Genomic DNA, 17,376 nt, shown 5'->3' on the forward strand with positions numbered 1-17,376 from the left:
CCAGGCCCCAGAGATATATGACAATTCTTGATAGGCACTGTTTAACAAGGGGTAGAACTTAAGACCCATTTCAGACACACTTTATAGTGGATCTTCAAATACAATGAATTCTAATCAATTATCAGCATAGAATGACTGTGTCTGTCCCACAGCACTGATTTTAAGAAAGTCAAACAGAAACATGAGAGCAACATTCCTGTAAAGCCACATATATTTTTATTCTCCACCCAGGCCAGCAAGGAAAAGGGAATGCAATTTAAAACAATCAGCAAACAGTATTTTTACTTAAAAAACACCCAGACTAGAGCAGCCAGAAACACACTCAACAATCAGAATAACTGGAATTCCCTACAGTCTGACAGTGGCACATAAGCAGAAATTACTTGTGAGTTTCTGAAAGCAGGATAGAACAAGACAAAAACTTGTGCTTTTTCTTTTTTTTTTTTTTTTTTTTATTTTACAACGATTGATAATGATTAGATATTTTGCAACAGGCAAACTGCTACAGAGGATAATAGGCAAGATAGAAAGCTATCCAGTTGTTTAGAGAAAAGTCTGAATTAAACTTTTACAAATAGCACCAGAACTAGCCCCAAGCACCAGAATTAACCCCAGGCTTAAAATAGCCCCCACCAAAATCAATGACAGAATGCCTTGAATTTAGCAGGAGCCAATGCAAGCTTAGTTAAGTGTAAAGAAGTAGAAAACACATGATGGATTGTCCCAGAGTATCTCCCAAAATGTGACCTCCAAACCCAGAAGCACACCTGCCACTGCAGAAGGAGGATACTATGACTGCTCTGACAGTCCTTTGTGCCTACATAGCAGTAAGAGGCACAGATTTGGTTTTGTCTCCACTCCAGCGGGCTGTTAGCAATCCTGAAAGCAAATCCTGCAGCTCAGCAGACATTTCACATGGATGTACTCTGTAATGAGCTGGTATTTATCATTCAAGCCCTCTGTAAGCTGAAGGCTCTTTGTACTACTGACCCCAGTCTTTCGTCTAGCCTTGAACAGCTGCTGTTTGGCAGTGACAGCTGAATTGGGTTTTCTCCCTCTGCAGCAATGCACACTTGCCAGCCATCCTTTCCCCAAACTTGTCTGCTGCATGTTGGGGCCAAGATACACAATCTACTCCTTTCATGCCAGTGGCGTCCCTTTAGGCAAAGCGTGAGAACACTTGCCAGTGGACCTTCCTTTTCCTTAATGCTTGTTAAGCATCACTTATTCCCACCCTCCAGCCATGTGGAAGCCTGCAATTTCCATGTGGAGCAGTATTAAGCAGAGTGGCTGCACTGGGTCACTACATACTGCCAGCACTGGCATGGCTTATCCTCAGCATCTCCATTAATTCAGAGGCATATCAGCCTGCCTGATTGGAACAGACCTGTGAAAGGCATTCCACAGCTTGAACCAGTCCCAGGCATATGTCAGCCCTTTGAATCCCACTAAACTACCTGACACTGTCTCACAGGTTGGCATCTATTTTTTTTTTTTTTTTTTTTTTTTTTTTTTTTTTTTTTTCTGGAAGTTGGTAATTGCTTTGAAACACCTCACCAGTGAAAAATGAAAGTAGGAAGGAACAAACACAGCCTGGCTCTACCTGTGCCCAGGGAGCACCACTGCTTCTCAGTTAAGTGTGGGGCCAAGATTGCTCTTGATATTTGGCTTGTGCATTATTCACTGTTAAGCCTTCAGCCAATGCTAAGAGGCTCCTTTGACCTCCCAGGGACCAAGGATGCAGCAGGAACTACTTATTTCTCAGTGTCAGGACTAGAGGATCAGATGGATTTGTTTATACTTCACCAGTTCCCAGATGTTCTAACCAGGACAGTCAGTGTAGTCTTGAGCTCAACCTTAAAATGCAACACAAAGCATTAGTTCCTGTGAAATCCAGCTTCTGAATGCTTCTTTTAACCATCCTAAAACTAGAACAGTTCCCCCCACAGGGAGACTGGGGAAGTGAGACACCTCCAGAAACAGGAGTGACTGCAACTGACAGACTGCTCGCCATGGCTTACCTACCTGCATGCAGGCACATGGTGGGCTCCTCTGCCTTGGGGCTCACAGAGTTTCCAGCAGCACCAGCTGAACTGGAGCACTGAGAAAATTAACCATGTTTCAGATGTGTTACTCAGCTCCCATTAAAATCTGCTATACTTTTCTTTTATTTTGCTCATTTTCTTAGGCCAACCCCCCAATAGTTGATTGAGAAAAAAAGAAATTTTCTGCTAGTAATTTTTTTAAAGACACAATTAAAATTTCTCCAGCCTATGGTGGCCACCTCAGCCTGGTCAGGAAGCCTACTATGATGCCATGAAAAATCCAAAAAGGAGGGAAACCCATTAGGAAAATGAGACACGAGGGGAGGAGGATGTATGATCCATAGCTCTTTCATATAATTAAACAGGAAGAAGGATGAGGTGGGGAAGGTGACACAGATCTCCAGAGCTGAGGCACAGATAGACATGAACTTCTGGACTCCCCCATTCTGAAAGGGGAGTTTCAACAGCTCTTCCATAAGAGCAGCTTGAAAACCAGAATAACTTGTTTCAGAGCCCTTTGCATCCCAAGCACCTTCAACTCCACCTCCCTAAATCCAGGTGCTGCAAGTCCACACCTGCATTGCAGTGAGATGGAAATGGATTGCCCCTTCCTTAGGGGCAGGCACCTCCTTAGAGCACGTGTTTCCTCCCTATAACTGTTTGCACTGCACACTGTGTATGACTCCTGTAAATAGTTGTTCCCTAGCAGTGCACATATCAAGAGATCCACTGCAGGTATGTTCCAAGCACCTATCTGAGCACCTGCAGCCACTTAAGGGTTCCTGGTGACAGCCCCCTTAGGACCCCACACACTGCTTTACAAAGCAAGCTCTGCTCTTCCATTGTGCAATGGGGCTATTTCCAGTCAGTGTAGAACTTACTTGCTTTTGTTGGCAGCTATGGTCTCCTCTCCCACTATTCCAGTGGTCTGTGACACAGACTCTGACAGTGTCTAAGCAGTCAGCCTGCCTAAGTTAGCTGCTCTTGTTGGAAGGACTGGGAGAGGACCATTTCTAAGAAAACTGCAGGAACATCACACATTTTGCGATTAAGCCTTCACCTCTGAATGGGTTCCTATATCTTGAAGTTCATCTCCTGAGCAGAGACTTCTTTCCACTGTCATAGGTCACTACTATGTCCTATTGCTGAAAAGTAAAGTCTATCTTGACAGAAGTGGACTTTTCATAATATATCTGCTACTCCACAGCCAGAGCCCTGCAGACTTGTATTTTCTAACGATTCCCAGAAGCTGTAATTAGCTACAACACATGACAAATCCTTGGAAAGCCATGCACCTCGCCACCCAGAGCATGTGAAGCTAGCATTCTTGCATTCTGTGACATTTAAAGAGGACTCTCAGCCCAATATTTTATTCATGAAGTTTGTGTTTAAATATAGATGTATATTTAAAAAAAATCAGTGTGTTATTTTCTAGGTGAGAACACTCGAATATGACCAAAATAGCCATCCAGGACAAAGGCTCAGACTGCTGAGGTCTCAACCCCCTGTGCAGAGCTCTTGCCAGAGAGACTACCTGAGATATTGTCAGAATCAAGCAGCTCGACAATGCTGTATGGAGAACAATCTTCCAAGCCCAGCTTGCTGCAGAGCCAGCCACAGAATCCTTTCTCCATATCCCTGACAGCGTGCCACCAGTACCCAAAGGACCATGCTACCTGGGCTACAGCTGAATACAGGCCTAGGGAGAAAGAAACAACCATAATTATAATTGGATAGAAGATAATCAAAAAGGGACAAAAGGTGATTTTGTGCCAGAAGGTCCTCTCTTCATTGTACACCAAGAAGATGTTGTACCATGTAATGGTTCCATAGTAGAATGAAACCACGAAGGACACCACAAAAATGACGGGGAGGCAGATGATGGTCCAGAGGACAATGTGGGGTCCTCTGTCTAACCCAACATCACATTTCTTCTTCTTCTCAGCTACATCTTCTTTAGGAGGTTCCTTTGACTTAGCCAGTTCCTGCAGCTCTTTATCCGTTAGTGTGACATGGATGTCCACCATCTGACCCTTCTTCTTTCCCCTGGTGATTGTTCCAGTCAAGGTGACATATCGGCTGTCTAAAGGCATGTTCCAGACACCTACAACACAGATAAACTCATCTACATCAGATTTATTTTCTGGGCAAAGTATTTTATGTAAATCTTCAAAGACCCCAAAGACAATTAGATAGTGTATATGGAGTTACAGTTAAAACCATATTTAAAAACATGGAAGACAAGAAGAAATGCCATATGAAGAAAATTACCACAAAAGAAAATGGAAGAAGAGCTAATGAGGAAAAAGACAGGAATTCCAGATGATGGAACTCACAAGGGAGAAAACTCCAGTATCTCCACTAGGGAGAATACATGAAGGGAAAATGCTGCAAGAGTATAGGAGTGTGAGATGAGACGGAGTAACTCAATTGAAAATGGTATGCCTGTTTTCTCTATTTACTTCATGGATTTATTACTGAACAGCATGGACACTTGGGATTAATTAGATAAATATCACTGAGACTCTTGTTTTGGAATAAGCACATCCACACATGGAATTATACTTGAATAGTTCACTTGACACTTGCATTATGTCTCAATCCAAATTAATTTTTGAAGTTTCGAAAAATTTAACAAACTGTCATAAAATTATCTTTGCATTTTAAGAGATCAGTAGAGACACCAAATTGGACAGTGATGGTATATGTGTTAAAGTTACAAAGGGCCTGCCTTAGCTTTGGTATAGGATGGGCCATGCAGTGGTACTGGCCATAAAGTCCTCTTTGGGGCTACAGTATATTTTCTCCTGGTCTTAATTCTGACTAGCCTGGAAGAAGGTCTTCAGAAACTCTTACAAAGAGGCTGAGCAGCTCAAAGTGCTCCATATATGTAGGAAGGCAGCAGACAAGTAATGAGGATAGAGTGTGGGATCATGGGGGAATCTGGTGTATTTAGTGGACCAGGAGCATTTAAGCCCCTCTCAGCCTGCACTGCTGATTCACAAGAGTACTTAGCCACAGGACCTGCCTTCTACACTTCTTCCCTGCAAGGGTACCCAGGACAGATAGCAGAAGTGGAAGTGACTTGAAGATGCCCCATGATGACCTTGCCAAATAATCACCCTTCAAGAGGAAGCCATGCTGAGTGTATGCAAACAGAAGGCAACAACAAATCCTAGATAATGAGTTAAATTCCCTATCAAAGGTAGAGCCACTAACTCCATCTGCTTCCATCCTTTCACTTAACGGGCAGTTGTTCAGGCATGGACAGTGGCTTGGAATGACATCATTGGTTTAATGCATGTATAGCACTGCAACCAGCATGTCAACCCCAACCAGCACATGTATTTAAAACTAAGACTGTAGCAACAACCAAACTTTGCAAAGAACTGCAGGAGACATCTCAAATCAGCCTGTGATGCTTTCTGTTTCAGAGCATTTTCATGTATGAACTCAAGCTCTCCTTGCCTGCAGTCTTGGATGGGGTTGGTCCCACAGTCACTTCTATTTGACCTTAGAGCATGATGGCATCAAAAAAGCTTATGAGAAGTGAGTGTTCTCAGGACTACGTACCATCTGTCATAGACTGTCCCAGGAACTTGGAGCCTTCCTCAGAGCTCCTCTCCCCTCCTTCTTCATCCACCTGCTCTTCTTCCACCTTATTGTCACTCTCAGACCGATACACTATTATTGACTCGGGGCGTGACTCCTTCTTCTTCTTTTTCCTCCGGTCCATAGTGGCTTCCCCATCAAAGGTGACAGTGGTTGCCACAGCCCTTCTCATTGTGCCACAGCGAGGGCTCTGGCCTCCAGACTTGCTGTCTTTCTGCACAGTCTCCTCCATCCCACTGCTGCTCTCAGTCACCTCACCTGGCATCTTGTAGCACCTGTTTCCAATACAACAGCACCAATCCTGCACTTAGAAGTCATTGATTAACAATGGTCCCATGGATGCTTTGTTCTGGTAAGATGTTCCACTGCTGGTATCCAAACTATGCACTCCATTCCCACCCTAAAATGAGAGAGAAGGTTGAAAAAGTGTCTTTGTCTTACCGAGCAGAAAAAATTGGCAGAATTTTCCTAAAAAGGGTTACTTCCAACTGGTTTAAATGTCATCTGAAGAGCTCTATTACTGTCCTGAACATCAGCTCTCTTACATGGATACATGTTTTGTGGTATCTAATCTATCTTGATTCTTAGGGTCCAGTTTTCTGGACTATAACAAACCAAAGCTACTGGAAAGAGCATTAACATTTATAAGAAGGGATTAAACATAGCCAGCTTACTGGATGAATTTAACATTCCTCTCCAATGCTGGAAACAAACAGAAGACAATAGTTTTGGCCCAAATGCATCAGAATAAAGGATTGAAACCATAGATGAAAAAGGTAACCGATTTAAGGGACTGGCCTACAGACAACTGCAACAGGAACACTGTGCTTGTCCAGCCTTACAACAGCTATATTGGTGCCAGCCTTTCTCATTCTGGCTGTCTAATGAGTTACTCCCCTTTGCAAGGATATTGCAAAAATTAATCAAATTATGTCAAAATGAGCAATGTTTCAAACTTTAACAATATGTAGTGTTGCCATACTTTAAAAATATAGAATATACAGTGGATTTAAAGTAAATTATTAAGATTACTTTGCTGGAGAGGGAATTGGGAACCACATCAAATTCTTCTCACTGCACAGAGAAAACAACATGGTCTTCACAATTTTTTTTAACAAAAATACTTTTTTGCTCCTCATTCAAGCAGAGTTAACAGCGATATCAAGTGAAACTCTCATCCATGGGAAAGCTGCCTAAGTAAAAACCACATAATTAAATATGCATCGAGGCAGGCAAGTCCTGCTCCATGAATATGGAAAAAGGATTAATGGTTCTCAGATTTCATAACATTTAAGGAAACTGACTGTGCCAAGTATTCATGAAGCATTTAGGTACAAATCTGAATACAATGAATAACATTTTAACAACTCTGAAGAGCTCTGTTGAACATTTACATGAACATTTGTATTTAAAAGAATGCATCTGACCGATAATTAAGTTTCTACCTAGTAACAGAGTCTTTCCTTTAATAGGAAACTAAGAAATACAAGTATCATAGTTTATAGCCTACAAAATGCTGGGGAAATAGTTTTACTTGAATGGGTGACAGAAAAAAATTGAGCATTTTTAAATTTGGCAGTATGGTCCTGGTCTTCCCACAGATTTAAGATTTTGCTGGTGTGTTTTGAAATTTTGTGCAGAACTTTAGATCAACTATTTATGCCTCCTACACTCACACTTACACACACCACACCCACACAAAACTTGTAATTGTATCACTTTAACACCTAAGACTGTGCCCATTTGGCTCTATGGAGCCTTGAAGAATTCAACAGCTCAGATTATTTTTGTGCATTAGAGAAAATAAATCTTCCCTGGTGATCAGAAGACACATAAAATGGACTTAAAAAACCCTCAAGAGTCAGCATACCCCAGAAGCCAGACTACTTCTAAATCACTGGGCAGACAATATTTTTAGCTCTGCAGCATGGCTGGAAAGAGTCTGTTTAGATTGCCATCATACCTGCCATAAAATATGTATGCCTAAATTAGCAGACATACTGGAAAACAGAAATTCACATAAGCTTTCATTTGTTGTTGTTGGGTTTGGTGTGTTTTTTTGTTGGGTTGGGGTTTTTTGGGTTTTTTTTTGGTTGGTGGGGTTTTGTTTGTTCGTTTGTTTTTGGTTTTTTGTGTTGGTTTTTTTTGTTGTTGTGTTTTTTTAATGCCTTTAGGGGTAAATGGAAAGAATTTATGCTATGGAATAAATTGGCTCTTTGTAGTAAATTCATTCAGGAAGTACAATAGGCTCTAGCATTTTTCTCTGAAAATCAGCTGTAAAACCTCATGTCTTGCATCTATAAAACTCAAAAATTACCTGATTGAGCCTATTGAGATAACAGTGAGATTCTGCTTCCAAAAGTGAGGAAAACAGCCCTGGAAACAGAGAAACCAAAAGCATCACTTCTGGAATAATCTACTAAAAGTCTGGAGACATAGAAGTTGATTAAATTCTCAAAGTTCCTGGCTGTAGTTCCATGTTCAGTCCCTACTGACTTGAGAAGGGGATGACTTACAAATAATATTTTAAAATAACACAATTCTACAGGCAAATATTTGTAGCTGGGATTTTTTTTTTCCTAAAATTGATCCAGCTGTGGCCTTGCTTAAACTCACAGTGGATGATAAGCTAATGTCAGTTCTCAGTGTAATGCCAAAGCCCAAAGGACTATGTCAGCCTTGACTGTGCAAGGAGCAAGGTGATGTCCCTTTTGAATCTCACAGACAGGCACTGGCAATCTGTGTCCTGTTCTTGTGCTCACCACGCAGGCAGAATGCTGATTAATGACCAGAAGATGCCTATGATCCTCAAGTTATTTTGCTATGTCTGATGTTTCCACCCCACTATAGCAGCTCCTGCCTCTGTGAGTTATCACCAGGACTAAAACACCTCCACAGCAGGGTAATCTGAGAGTGGCAGCTCAGTTTCTCCTTTTGCTGATAAAAGGAGAGGGAATAGGCAACGGAGGACAAGCTCCTAAGAAGCACTGTTGCCGTGGCTGAGTCAAAGCCGTTGGGATAAGGAAGTGAAGGAGCCCAGATTATTCTGTTTAAGGCATAAGAAGGTAAAATCTGAATTCAGTCTGTCTACATCAAAACCAAAAGCATGTAGGAGATCCTTGTGACCCAGCAGAGGAGGATGCAGCAAGATAAAAAGCTGAAAGATGCAAATACAGGGCAGACGTTAGGTAGGTGTTTCAACAGAGTGGGTAGGTGTCCCTTGGTATATATCACTGGGTGATAAAGTGTCATTGGAAACTTCCAAATCTGGACTGGCTATTCTGGCAGAATTTTGGTCACCTGTACTTGACCAGAAGAGGGGAAGTCCTGTGGTTTGCATCAAGGAGCAGTTAGATTGAAGATCACAAACATGCCTCCTGATCTTATGCCTGTTCTCACACTACATGTATATTTTTCTCTCATCTGTTTCCCAATGAAGCAGCTAGAATATCCCCTGCCAGCTGGTCCAGAACTTCTGAACACAGCACTTCAAAATACCACCATCAGCCCTACATCCCACAGCAGTGCTGCTGAGTTGAAAAGGTTCAAGCCTCAGTCCCATTTTTACTGGGAATATTTTCTCTGTAGTTGCAAACAAGAAATAGGCTCTTGCAGAAATCACAGCAGTTTACAAAGAGCTTAATTTTCCTCTTTTCATTTTCTTTACAATTTCTAAGAATAAGGCCAGCCCTCAGCACCACACAGCTGTCCACAGCATCAGTTCCTTCAGCCACATCCCAAAATCTTCACCCTTTAAAAGCCTTGCTGTGGAGCTGAAATATTAACAATTGCTATGCATCTCATACTAGTGATGCCTCCCATGTGGGAGCACAGGGGCAGACAGGAATCTAATAACTATCCATGGGAGGGAAGGAAAAGGAATGGTCATATTTCAGAGATAGCAAGGAGCAGTTTATTAGCCAAAAAATTTGTTATTAATCTCCATATGAAAACAGATGGAGAACCCTGGGGAGGCTGCTCTGCAAAAACACTTTGTAGAGTAATTTTTAGAAGCACAGTCTTCTGTTACTATGCAGGAAAGCTATGGCTGCTTATGCTTCCTGTGACAGTAATAGTCTTTGACACACAAAACAGGAGCCTAAAAGCTTGGCCTTGCACCATTTAGGTCAAAGGAAGCTTCTTCCATTGGTTTTCAGGGTTTGATCCTGCTGCTAACAGAAGAGAAATTATCTGGTTTGAATGCAGACGGGAAGGAAGAGCCTTCCTGCAAGCTAATAAAATCCTTGATCTTAAATCCCTGCTACAGCACAAGTAACCTTTTTATGACTGCTCAGAGCAGACATGAGAGGAAAAAATGTAGACGGTAAGCAGCAAGGAGAATAAATTTTTATTTTTATAGTCACATAAAATGTACAACACATAAGAAGAACTGGCACGGCATCTTCACTCACATCATGCAGGGGTTGTCTGCAGAAACAAAAAAAACAACCTGTGCTTTAGAAGCACTGTGATTTATGCAGGATGGGGAAGAGATGAAGGGAAATCTATCCCAGAGACCCACCTTGAGAGCTTCCCAGCCACAGACATTCCTCTGCTTGCTGCTTTTACTCCACAGCCTCTGCATCCCCAATCCCATCTCCACTCAACCCTCACCTCTGATTTTGTGCATGTGCACCTGTGTGGTTTTGAGCATGAATGTTACCCAAAGGATCTTTTCCAGACTCTGATATTGTTAAAGGGGTTATCTGTTGGCAAACTGTTCACATGAAAAATAGGTGGTATTAGATGCATCCAGCTGTTCAGGACAGATCTGTCTGTCACCAACCAATTATGTTATGATGAAATGCATTGGTTTAACACAGAACATGAAGCCCACAGGTCCTAGAAAAACACATGATAAGACATATATAAGAAAGCACTTTTAATTCACACATTATATAGGAAAAGGGCCAAATGGTAGGGCTCCCTCCACAGCTTTGGATCTGTTTTAAATACCTAAATGAATCCAAGTTATCCTTCACATATGCATCCTCACCTGCTAAAACAGAGGATGTCTGTTTCCTCTCCATTTCATGGTGAAATAGCTCAAACTAGATTGCACAGTTACTTGAAACTAGCAAATACTCAAGGCTGTGATAAATGACATGTTAGATGGTGAGGCAAGGACAGCTCCTTCCTCTCAGTACCAGGGTCTGTGCAGCTTGTGGTGATCTTGACAGGGGGATTTATCTCATTGAAAATAATAAAATATTATTTTAGCCATACAGATTCTTCACCAAGCAGCTCCTTCTACAGGGAAGAATGTCTAAGGAAGGAAGGGGAAAAAAACCCATCCTTCCTGACACTGGCTGATTTCAGACTGCATTAAGTGTCTGTATATCAACAGCAAGAAACACAAAGGAAAATATGTACCTCTGCCACCCCAGCAAGGTAAAAGAAAACAAACACCAAAGTTCAAAGTACATACCCATCTTTCCCTCCCTGCTTAATCCATAGGTTTCCAAGCATTTTCATTTCTTGGAAAGAGAAACAAGAAAAATGACCGTGCTCTGGGCGTGCTTCCAAGCAGGAGCAGACTTTAAGCTGGACTGCCAAAAGCAGAGGATGACACTGAGCAGAGGCGATAACACAGTAAGATGACTCAAGTCACCAAGTTGGCTAGTGCAACCCCCCATGCTCCATGCCTTCCCCTCAGGAGAAGAGGGTGCTAAAAGCTCAAGCTAAAAGCAAAGGGAGGTATGGGCAAGCAACATGATTCCTGTGAGCAAGCACTGACAGATCCAAGTTTGCCCAATCCCTCCAGTTTACCACAGGCACACAGCTCCTGCCTGCTGGCAGATGCCATTAATGCCAGCCCTGCACCACACCACAAGCCAAACCTGCTGTGGCCAGCTCAGCTGTTGACCATCACTGGAGCTGCAGCAAGACTGGACTTGCTTGGGTGTGCATTAAGGGTTTCCTGGCTCCCAGGGCCACGCTGGGGGGCTCAGGGCCCTTGCTCTCCCTTCCCTTCTTCCACGAGGCACCAAATGCTCGCTGACAGCATTCTACAGGTACAGACAAAACACCAAAAAAACCAGTAGTGAAGAGATGCATTCCACAGTATTACTATATTGTCTCTGAATGACATTTTCCAAGGATATTTTTAAAAGTCAAGGAAATTTTACAGAGTATCTGTTTTATGAATCAGTTCTTTTTTTTTTCCTTTGCTGTCCCATAACTTTTCCAAATGTCACAGAACAATAACTGCTGTGTTGATGACTTATTACTGAAGACTGGAAGACAGCATACACAAATAGCTGAGAATTTTTATTTTATAATAAATGGAATGCCCAATCAATTTTCTTGAATCCCAATTTTTTAAGAATCCTCCAACTGTACTAGTCTACCTTTTCTGGAGCAAAAGCCTCAAATGCCCTCATCTTCCCACTTATTTGAACAGACTGCTAGAAGAAAGTGAAATTGAGATAAAAGACACAAAGCTTTTCACTGCCTCCACATGGATGATATCTGTTTCTTTATATTTATTATATTATGCTAAAAATGTCAAGGAATGAAACAGGCACATTAGCCTTTAAAGAGCACCAAGGCTTTAAAAGTAGCCTGATTTGGAAATGGAAGGTTTGAAATCTTCAAAGCAAATCAAGCATTTACATATGAGTCTTGAATAAACTCAACCAAAGTCCCTGAATTTTGTAGGAAAAATTAGATTTCAACTGTAGAGGAATGCTTTCTCTTTTCCCCTGCTCTACCCCTCACCTCTGTATTTGCCAAATCAGGTCATCCTGCACCTCAAAACAGCAAATGCTCATTGCAATCCCATCCCCCAGGTCACTGCTGGATTACACTGTACCATAGGAACGTCTGACATCCCACCAACTTTAGTCAAAAATCCTGCCTCCACAGCAGTGCCTTTAGGTTGGGATCAAGTGTAGCATCTATTTTTTTTTTTTTTTTTTTTTTTGGTATAAGACCCAATTTGTCCCTGGTTGGGTTTGGAAGATGCACTAGGAACTTGTTGCATACAGAGATCAGTTGTGTCCCTCCCCTCTAGGCATCCAAGCAGATGCTTAGAAAACAGTAAAAAGTAAGTAAGTAGTACATGAATACAGGGCTTTGAGCCCCTCACCTCCCACACCAGAGTACAGAGAAAACCCCTTCTACACAGCATATACACACACCTATGGAAGTAAGAAACACTGGGAGCTGCTCCAAAGCCATGAAACACTAGTGGTGGTGGGTGTGAAGCACCTGTGCTGACACAGGACTTCTGCTACAGAACTGGCAGGGGATGCCAGTGAAGAGCTCCAAGACCTCCATCACACAGTGCTCTCAAGAGAAGGTTTTAATGCGTGTTGGACTCTTTTCTGACTTTTACAATAACTAGAAGCAAAAACCCTAGTTAACACCTCAGGCTCTTTTTCCTTCCTTCCTACTCAGAAGACCCCTGACCATCTCAGTTGCAGTCCCCTCTCCTGCCCTGCTGTGTGCTGGCAAAATCAAGCACCCCAGTGCTTTACTCTGACAAAATAAGGAGAAACCACACGTTGAAATATCTGCAATTAGAGAGGAAGCAGTTGCAGCCATACAGCCTAATGGAAAATACAGTCAATTGTAAATCCAGCCTGAAAAGCATTATCTGAAAAATACCAACAACAAGCTACATCCATCCTGTAGTTCTGCTTTATACATCCTGTGGTTCTGCTTTAGGTAAGATATTTGGGGGCTTCAAATCAGAGCTTTCTCTGAGTAACACCTAGCTGCAGTCCAGGAATTGCTGGAGAGCACAACTGAACAGAGAGAATATTCCCCTGGGAGTGTTTCAGGATTGTTTAATGCATTGCACAGTAAATATAATCTAGGATATTTAGACAGTATCTCCAGCAGAGATACTGAGCCAGGAATTACTTGGCTCAGGGGAGTTGTGATTGGATAGAGACCTGTGATGGCAGTCTATTAAAAATGCAGCACTTTGAATTACAGAAAAGCAAATGCTTCAGTATCATGAGTATGGTATTAGCAGGTTGTGTGATTGTTTAGAAGATCTATCTACATACCTGGTTCAAACTGTTTGATGCTGATATTCTATATCTTGTTATCTTGTACCACTGCAAACACTGCTTTGTGCTTTGAGATGTCTGTCTTGGTATCTCCTCCTTTCTCCTTTTTTTTTTTTTTTTTTTTTTTTTTTTTTTTTTTTTTTTTTTTAATCACTGGGATGAAATTGCTAGAGATAATTGTAAAAGATTGTAAAATCCTGTTTATCTTGCAATTAGACTGAAATCCCTCAGGACATGGCTGAGAGTAAAGTGCCTTTTCAGAGAGGAAGTCCCTAAAAAGATGAATTGACCAGAAAGCCTGAACATCACCTGGGGCTGACCAGGAGAATGCTCAGACATGGAAACCAGAAGCCACAAAACAGAAAGGCTCTTGCTGTTGAGAGATGATGAAAGGAAAAGCAGCCTCAGGAGAGAATGTACAGACAGGAGGTGAAAGTAGCAGGGATTTCCAAAATGGCCTGTTGCATAATCCCATGGAAAGGTCCAGAGAGGTAAGGACACAAACTCACACCAGCTTTCATTTGGTTTTGGCTCAATCCAACAATTTCTTGTAATAGGTATGGGGACGGAAGAAATTATTGTTGTCATACTTTGTGTGGTTTCTGGTATCCCAGGAGAAGAAAAATATGAACCTGAAGCAGCCATAAGAGTGGGGTCTGGGAAAGCAGAGGCTACTGGAGTGCAAGCCTGCACTTTTCTGAAGGCTAACTAGCAGAAATCTTCTATGAGAAACTGTCTCTAACTTTAAAAATTTATTTCTGGCACTAAGACGCTTTTCATTAAATCTCTTCTGCCCTCACCTCCTTGTGAGACTGCTGACCCCAGGGATACCTCTCACAAGGTTTGGACTCTGTGGAGGTTTCTTTCCTGTTTGAAGCCACCTCTTTTCTCACATCAGGTTGGTATTTAACTACTCTTGAGACCTTCCCCCTTGCCAACGTAGATTCTAAGCTATAGGAGGGCACAGACACCCTGAAGGGTAGCATGCCATAAGGAATTCTCAAGGCAGTATATATCAGTACCAGGATTTTTAAAACATGGTAGCAAACTGGACTAACAGGAGTCATCAGCTGAATAGCTGAGCCATAGGCTGGCAAAGCACAACATCAGCTTTGGACAAAAGTAGCCTGTTCTGAAGACGCAGAGTTTCCTATTCATCTCAATAAATTGAACTATTTCATTCAAAGCTAAGACACAATCTGGGAGCTGTAGAAACAGGAAATCTAGTTTTTCCTCTTCATTATGTAAATAAAAAAGTAGATGTTCAAGAATGACATATGCTAATCCTACAACTCCAAAGCTGACAACTGGAAAAAACTGAGTTCTTTTTTTTGTCATTGTGACTTTTGAATGGTTGATGTTTAAAGTGATAGTTATACCAAGGCAAAAAAAGCCACATGGTTACCTTCAAAAAACAAAATTTAAGGCTTTGAGGCTTTAAATGTAAATTTATTTTCTTCCAAATGCAAGCTGACAAGTGCTGAAAAAATAAATAAAAAATAAGCTGTCTAATCAGACACAATTTTCTGACACATAAAAATTCAGAATCTTAACATTAGGTTTGTAGAGTAACATCAATATGCAAAAGCTTTATGCTTACTGAATTTACCACTGTCTGTGTGGAGTGACAGACCGACATGTTTTGATGCTACCAATAAAAGAAAAGTAACATTCCTTTGTGATTAAGAAAGTACAAGCATATGAGGAGATTAAAATTGATTTTAGTTAATAAGATTTTCTTGCTTTCGGCTTAAATAATTTTGAATTTCAATGGCTGGGGTCAAATTGATTCACACAAAGGTACAGTTTGAATCTTTGGTTCAAAGGCAACGCACATAACAGTGAACAGAAGCTGCTGCTTTGCTGAAAACGTCTGTGAGCATTGAGCATCCCAGCTCTATTTTTTGTGGATACATTTTGTTACCAGAAGGGGCAACCCTCCACTGAATGCCAAGGAATGGATGTCTCCTTTTCCCTCCTCCCTCCTCTAGTCTTCATGCCTGTCCCCTTTCTCCTCCCACCCATCACTCACAGAACCTTAACTCATGTGTTCAGCACCTTATTTATGGGGTTTCTGTGGCTACTGGGAAATTCTAGAAACCAAGCAATATACCCTGATAGGGAAGAAAAAGTCTTTGATAGTGCTCTCCAGGAAGAACACTGAAGTCAAGGAGGTGACATGAGTAGAAAGGCCCACTGGATTTTCCTTGGAGCCATGCAGCTCAGTTGGGATGGCAGGCAGGCTGGAATATGAAGATCTAATTCACTAGCACAGATGAGTGTTTCTCCCTGGGATTAATGATTGCTGATACGGCCTGCCTAACATATGTAGGGCAGCCAGAGACAGTTAATGGGGATCTGTGAAGTCTCAGATTGGGAAAGATAATTAAAGGGAAGGAAAAAAAATTCTTTGCAGTGTCACTCAGTGCTTCACATTTACCCCCCAGAAAGTGGAATGCTTTAGATACTGAAGTGTTCTGCAAACACTGACCCACCCGAAAAGGGCAATTTTGGCTAACAGTTGCCTTATTGGCCTAAGTCATCATGCAGAAATCCACCCCTGTCTTGAATGAATGAATGAATGAATGGTGAATGAATCTGGACACATTGTTAACTTCTCCATGCCTTCCCTCTCATAGGCTTAAAAGGAGGGTATACAGCTTCCATAGAAACATACTGAAGTTCAGGACAAAGATGTTATCCCAAAATTGTCCCCGATTTAAAGTATTAAGCCTTAAAACATGCTTTTGGAAAAGTAAATAAATTTGTTTCACAAATGAAAATCCCCAGACTCACTTTACTTTTATGTCTTTAAGGAAAAAACAAAAACAAAACAAACAAACAAAAAGCCACCTCACTCTCTTCTCACATTAACCAACTTTCCTAAGGCAAAAATAACACGACAAAATTGAGACATACTTTCAAACATCTCTTCTATTGAAAAGGACAGAGGAGATGCCTGGAAAGACACTGAACATGCACACACACTGCTGGGCACATCAGCGCTGGTAAAAATCACCTGTAACGGACAAAGATGCTCTGTCACTTCACTGTGGGATAGAAAAGAAATAATGTTGCCTGTCTTCTGTGTCAACTGAGCTTACTTAGGGCTATTTTCAGGGGGCGGGGAGAGAGGGGACAGAAATCACCGCCACAAAGGCATTTTAGTCCAGAATGACTCTACTGGGGGCATGGAAAGCGCTCTCACCTCAGCCTCCACGGCCTCTCCCCGGCAGAGTCCATGCCCGGAGAGGGGGCTGCGCGCCCCCGGGTCCGTGGGAAGCGCCCCCCAGCCCCTTCCCCTGCTCCGTGACACCCTCCGGGCTCTGCACCGGCCGCTCCCGGCGGGGCTCCGCTCCCGCTGCTCCCCGGTGCCCGCCGCCTCCGCGGGGAAGGTGACCCGCAGCGGAATAGAAAACAAGGCGACTCGTCCCTCGCCAGCGGAGGATGCTGCGGGCAGCTCAGCTGGGCGATACCCGGGGCTGCAGCGGCGATACCGCGGTGCCACCGACCCCTCCCGGGCCGGAGCGCTCTGTGCCCCGCCGGGCCGGGCCGGGCGGTACCGACACCCCACGGCCGCCCCCCCGTGACCCGCGTTACCTGCCGCCCGCACCTCAGGAGCCCAGCCCCGCCACGGCCGGCACCGCTCCGCCGTCCCCGTGCTGAGCCCCGGGCGGGCGGGGCCGCGCGTCACCCGG

The 17,376-nt window shown here is 42.7% G+C and overlaps 1 protein-coding gene across 2 annotated transcripts; it reads right to left on the reverse strand.

Annotated features, from left to right (window-relative positions):
* Positions 1-231: 231 nt before the first annotated feature.
* On the reverse strand, positions 232-16,905 carry TMEM169 (transmembrane protein 169). Of its 2 annotated transcripts, XM_083864840.1 has the most exons (4): positions 16,598-16,905; positions 5,619-6,057; positions 3,861-4,149; positions 232-3,744 (listed from the first exon to the last, which is right to left on the reverse strand). In XM_083864840.1, the coding sequence occupies exons 2-4, from the start codon at positions 5,920-5,922 to the stop codon at positions 3,597-3,599; spliced, it is 741 nt and encodes a 246-aa protein (XP_083720966.1). In that variant the 5' UTR covers positions 5,923-6,057; positions 16,598-16,905; the 3' UTR covers positions 232-3,596. The 2 variants fall into 2 exon arrangements, with proteins under 2 accessions (XP_083720966.1, XP_083720965.1); XM_083864839.1 differs by lacking the exon at positions 16,598-16,905 and having other exon boundaries at positions 232-4,149.
* Between the last annotated feature and the right edge of the window lie 471 nt (positions 16,906-17,376).

Source organism: Zosterops lateralis, assembly GCF_965231275.1.
Source record: "Zosterops lateralis genome assembly, chromosome: 7".
In the NCBI taxonomy this organism is placed as follows: Eukaryota; Metazoa; Chordata; class Aves; order Passeriformes; family Zosteropidae; genus Zosterops; species Zosterops lateralis.

What these genes read in the sequence shown, in the direction of transcription:
- TMEM169 (XM_083864839.1), bottom strand. Translation starts at nt 5,922, where the DNA reads ATGCCAGGTGAGGTGACTGAGAGCAGCAGTGGGATGGAGGAGACTGTG. An exon ending in GGGACAGTCTATGACAGATG is followed by an intron (nt 4,150 to 5,618) that starts GTACGTAGTCCT and finishes TCTGTGTTGTAG; the next exon opens with GTGTCTGGAACATGCCTTTA.